The 5163-nt window shown below is 33.8% G+C and overlaps 1 protein-coding gene across 1 annotated transcript in view; it reads right to left on the bottom strand.

Annotated features, from left to right (window-relative positions):
• LOC106682468 (lachesin) overlaps window positions 1-5163 on the bottom strand; it is a 61976-nt gene that overhangs the window by 54127 nt on the left and 2686 nt on the right. Inside the window, exon 2 of the mRNA XM_014423334.2 lies at window positions 4945-5064. Within this exon, the coding sequence (XP_014278820.1) occupies window positions 4945-5064 (120 nt within the window). The remainder of the gene's footprint in view (window positions 1-4944; window positions 5065-5163) is intronic.

Consider the following 5163-nt stretch of genomic DNA (forward strand, 5'->3'; position numbering starts at 1 on the left):
CAACAACATCGAAAAGTTAAAGAAAGTTGTAAATAAAAAGGATGAAATACTAGAAAAATATAAGCGTTTTAGTCCCAAAACAAATGAGCAAAATAATACATACATATGCTCAAGGCTTCACAACTCCCAGGTTAACAATATCGATATTTTGGTACTTTACTCACATTCCTAATATCGGTTACATTTTGTAATTCAAAAGTTATAATAATATTTTTTCGTAGAACTGACTGAATTTCTATTATTTTTTTATACATGAATCCTTGTAGCATTGACGCCTGTAGTTTTGTATCAACAATTCATTATATTCATTCCTAGAAAAAACTTTGGCTGTTAAAAACCATAGTTAAAATTATAGTAAATGATAATAATACACATAAATCCATGAAAAGATTTTGTAGAAATTTTTATTATTTCAATTACCAATAGGTTTTTTATTTTATCGATATATACTATTTCCTAGACAATTATCTTTTAATTAGTTTTATAAACAATTTTGTTAGTGTAGTAATTATTTTCCCTCTTGTTTCTGTAAATTCGATTGATTTGACCTCCCATAATTCGCAAATTTAAATACCATAATGGTTGTTATTGCTTTAATTGGTAACATAATAGCTGAGACACAGTCACATTTTAATTAACAATTGATTCGGGTTGCGTTGAACCATTTCACATTGGCCTGGACTGTTTCAGTTGTCTCTATGGCATATGGTATGACGAAAATTAATGATTCAATCGTTTACGAAAATACAATAGAGTGATTCTGATACCACCAAATTCGTAGCTATTTTATTCTACCACCGAGAAAGAAATGGTAAATATACATATATTTGATATTCATAAAACATTTTCAAATCATGCATTTTTTCGAGTTTTAAATAGTTTATACTAAAGAAAAGAGGGTTTAAGAAATTTTAAATCTAGACATGATGGTTTAATTTATGGAAATTTTAGATAAAAGGTAAAACATAAATGTGTTTCATACAGTGGTTACATTTATGAATATGTCATTGCTATAAAATATAAATATTTTCAAATGTTCTATATTGTTCAATCTATAAACATACGAGTTACATTAAGCATTATTAGGACACCCCAGAGCTTACAAATCCTCTTTTCTTTCCATTATTGCAATAATATCATTTTAGTTAAAAAAAAACTTGCATGTTTAAGGTTTACTTAATTATCGAGTTTAAATAGATAATGACTGATGCTTAACGCATATATCGAAATAAAAGTCATTTTTTTTTTTTTTTTTTTATACCAGATCGGCCTTACATGGTTGATATAACTTACATTATATATATTTTTTAACAGTTGATTATGAGGGGGTATAGTCATACAAATGACACCCCTAACTATATAAAATGTTCTTATTAAACGAAAAAAAAGATAAATAGATAAGAATAATGCTTCTTAATAAAAGAGGAAAGTAAAATTAATAACAAAAAAATATGATATTGGTTCACTTAAATAAAACAAACAATTGTATTCTATTAGTAAAAAGAAACAAGTTAATTTGAAAAAGGGAAGAGAGAATAAAAGAGAAAAAAATATAATAATAATAATGAATAAATAAAATGAATAATAATAATAAGTAAATAGAGGTTGTGTGACTATGTATAAATTTTTAATAAATTTAAATTTTTAATTTAAAATTTTAAAAATTAAAAATTTATAAAAAAATGTCCTGCAGCAGTCTGGGCTTCAGTCTTCGGGTTGAGGTTGGGTTTCCTAGGTTGTAGGTAACTGCTCCTTTAACTGTCTGCAACTAGGAGTGGAGCTTCATGAACCTTTTTTTATATGATCCTCTATTGACTACATTTGTAATTCGCGATGCAATTGATATTATAGGGAGTGTGGTGGCTACGTGATAAAGCGCGTGGCTACTAACTCCAAGGACCCGAGTTCGAATCCGGCTAGGCAGAAAATTGGTTTCTGGTACACTGTAGCCGTGAGTACACTTCTGTGGGTTCTGAAGTCCTCCTGGGGTCCACCCAGCCTCTAAATTGGGTAAAAATCTGGCGGTCGAGCGTGATTCTGACCAAATCACCTCCTTGCACCACCCTTCGTCTAGTAACAGTACTTCTTTGCAAAGTACTGAACCCCTGACCCTTAATGGGTTGTAGGGGGTACAGATTTAAATTAAATTTTTATTTTTTATGTGTGTATTCATTTTTTATTTCCATTTATTCAAAAGAGTAATTTTAATGGATTTTAGATATAAAATAATAGGCGTCAATGTCCCAAGGTACAATTTTGGTTCGGATGATAGATAATTCGATAAATTTTGATACTAGAAATATATTGAATCTTCAAACCGGTTCACTGATTCTTCTAATGTAGGCGATTATGTAGGTAATCGCAATTGATTATATTAATAAACAAGATTCTATTTTTTTTTCAAAGCGTCTTTTTGAATAAAAAAATTTAACAGATAGTGGGAATGTGGAAAAAGTTTTATTTTACAACATCAGTTAAAAAAATTGAGTGCCTAGAATTAATATTTCCTTCCCAGCCCCCCCCCCTCCAAAAAAAAAAACTTGTTCCTTTCACTTTCATCAACTTATATATGAAATATGTACCCACAATTCGGCATTTTTGAGTTATAAAGTCACACATGGTCTTAATGGTAGTCAGAAGATTCTGGAAAAACGTGACTAGCGGAAATGCATTCCTAATCGCAAGGGAGGAGTATTATCATCGTACTATTAGTGCAGTCTACGGAGAAGTAGTGTTTTCAAACTGCTTTCCTGAAAAGTTGATTATTTTGAGATGTGACACTTTTTTATTGCAACAGTGAAGTAATGGATGTCCTGGAGGCCCACCAGGTTTGTTGTTTGGCAATGCTATCGGGATATAGGATTATCGAGATCCACTAAAGACTATGAACTATGGTCCTGACGGTAGAAGACATAAAGGTCAACGAAGTATTTCCTTCCTGGAATACGTCACCCGTTTGTGCAAGAGAAGAGGTACTAGTCTCTGCTAAGCCTTAGAAACCGGCTGATAGACAATGCCATTCGTGGCTGGATGCTCTAATATACTTGTAAGGCATTACTGCGTGACACGATAGAAGTAGGTAATAAGCAATCATTTGGTAGTACTCGTAAAAGCTCGTAGATAGACATACGGTTACACTTGCGTTCAACTATTTAGTGACCTACGTTGGAAGGTTTTCGAATCATGTTTCGAACAGCTAATGACTTGATAATTTATACTAGCTAACCTAACGAACTATAATTTTCACAAATTCGAAAACAATTGAACAGTTGTAACGAGAGAAGTCAGCCCGGCTTCCACGGATTTCGTCCGGAAACCATCAAATGCAAGTCCCTCCAAAACTATTGCGTTTATAAATAATGTTCTAATATTGTTATTTTTACGTAATAATAATTTTAATATGTATTAATTAACAATGCTAATTGAACAATAAAGAAAGCATACTACAATACGATATTTAACTCCTATATAAACATTAGATCGGACCGCTTCTCGTTTACAACCAAATGCACTAGCGCTTTAAATGTTTTTTTTTTCCTACGCCACAGGAAGTGGGCTATTACGCCATTTTCCCCCTCCCAGTCCAATACAATTTTACTTTTCTTCTTAGTTGGTCCGCATCCTGCTCAACATCTTCTAGACCAATACACGTCAAAAGATGGTCTCCATCCATGTCTCCCATGTTGCATAGAGGACATTTCGGGGAATCTACGATGCCAATTCGATGGAGGTGTTTTTGGAGCAGATTATGTCTTGTTACTAGCCGAAAACAAGCCACTCCCTCAGCTCTGCTAAGATTGCCGGGAATTCGTTTATTCTTATCCAGTAGGCTGTCCCACTTCTTTCCTTCCGCTTGAACTTTGTGTCTAGCACTTGTTCTGTCCTTACAATAAGAGCTTATAAGTGATTTCACTGTTCTGTATGAAATTGGTAAAACAGGCTGGTTCTCTGCACAACCGAGCTTAGCAGAAGTAGCTTTAAATGTACGCTTTTATACCTTTAAGTAAAGTAGCTACGTGCAAATCTGTTCTAGACCCTTCTCCTAGGGAGAAATCTAGGTATTGCACTTATAGAATAACCTTCTCATGGTAGCTCAGTGTGATAACTGCTACTTGTGGATCATTTAAGATGGAATTATTTTAAATCTAAATACACTATAGACCTTCACCTCTCTCCTTGCTTCCTTCTACGCTCTTCTTTCCTTTAGTCCTTGTCAGCTGGCTCATACCAGCAACTAAACTTGTTCTCCTTCTTCCTTACCTATAATCCTTGGTAACGTGCTCATCTCTGCAACTAGGATTATTCTTCTCTAGTCTTATACCAAAGCTTCATCTCTCCAACTAAGATTATCCTAACCTTAGTCCGGAGTTTCATCTCTCCAACTGAAGTTATCCAACTATACGTCGGACCCAAAGATACATAGATACTACCTAATCACCCAAAGATACTATCAGAAGTATTATACGATCTTTCTTCTACCTCCGTCAGTGTTTAGGACTAATCCCTTGCCGCGGTGGATTCTTACTGAACCTCTCTTATTTCCTAAGATTACACAAATATCTGATCATATTTGTACTCCTAACATTTAGTATTTTAAAATGTTTTACATTTAACACAACATGAATCCCAACTTTATTTACTCATCCAAGCGAAATCTCTAATCTTTCATTTAATTTTTAACATGCAATAATCTAGCATAATAGTGTATTTTTATTAATACAGTTCATTGATTTTGTCGAACACGCTTTTGGCATGTATGTTATTTATTGCTGAAAACGCCATAAGCAATAATTTATATTGCGGCACTTATTAAACCTTAATCTAACACGAGGAGGCATAATTTACTGAATACTTGATTAGGCAATACTCTGTTAGCCATTGGGACAGCTGTCAGCCGAACAAGGAGACGGTTTTTGGTTAATAATTAATAATTTGTTAACTTACTCGAGTCCCTCATCCAGTAGATGATGGCTTTGGGGGAGGCCTCGACATGGCAGGCGAGCGTGACGTCAGTGTTGAGCGGGGCCCCGACAAGCTGGTTTGGCACCACGATCACCGGGGCAACTGCAAATAGTTAAATATTTATTACTTCAATTTAGCTTATATTCAATATTATATTATTATTCTTTCTTTCTCTCTCTCTCTCTCTCTCTCTCTCTCTCT

The sequence above is a fragment of the Halyomorpha halys genome, unplaced genomic scaffold (genome assembly GCF_000696795.3).
Source record: "Halyomorpha halys isolate HHAL.00 unplaced genomic scaffold, Hhal_1.1 Scaffold417.1, whole genome shotgun sequence".
Taxonomy (NCBI): domain Eukaryota; kingdom Metazoa; phylum Arthropoda; class Insecta; order Hemiptera; family Pentatomidae; genus Halyomorpha; species Halyomorpha halys.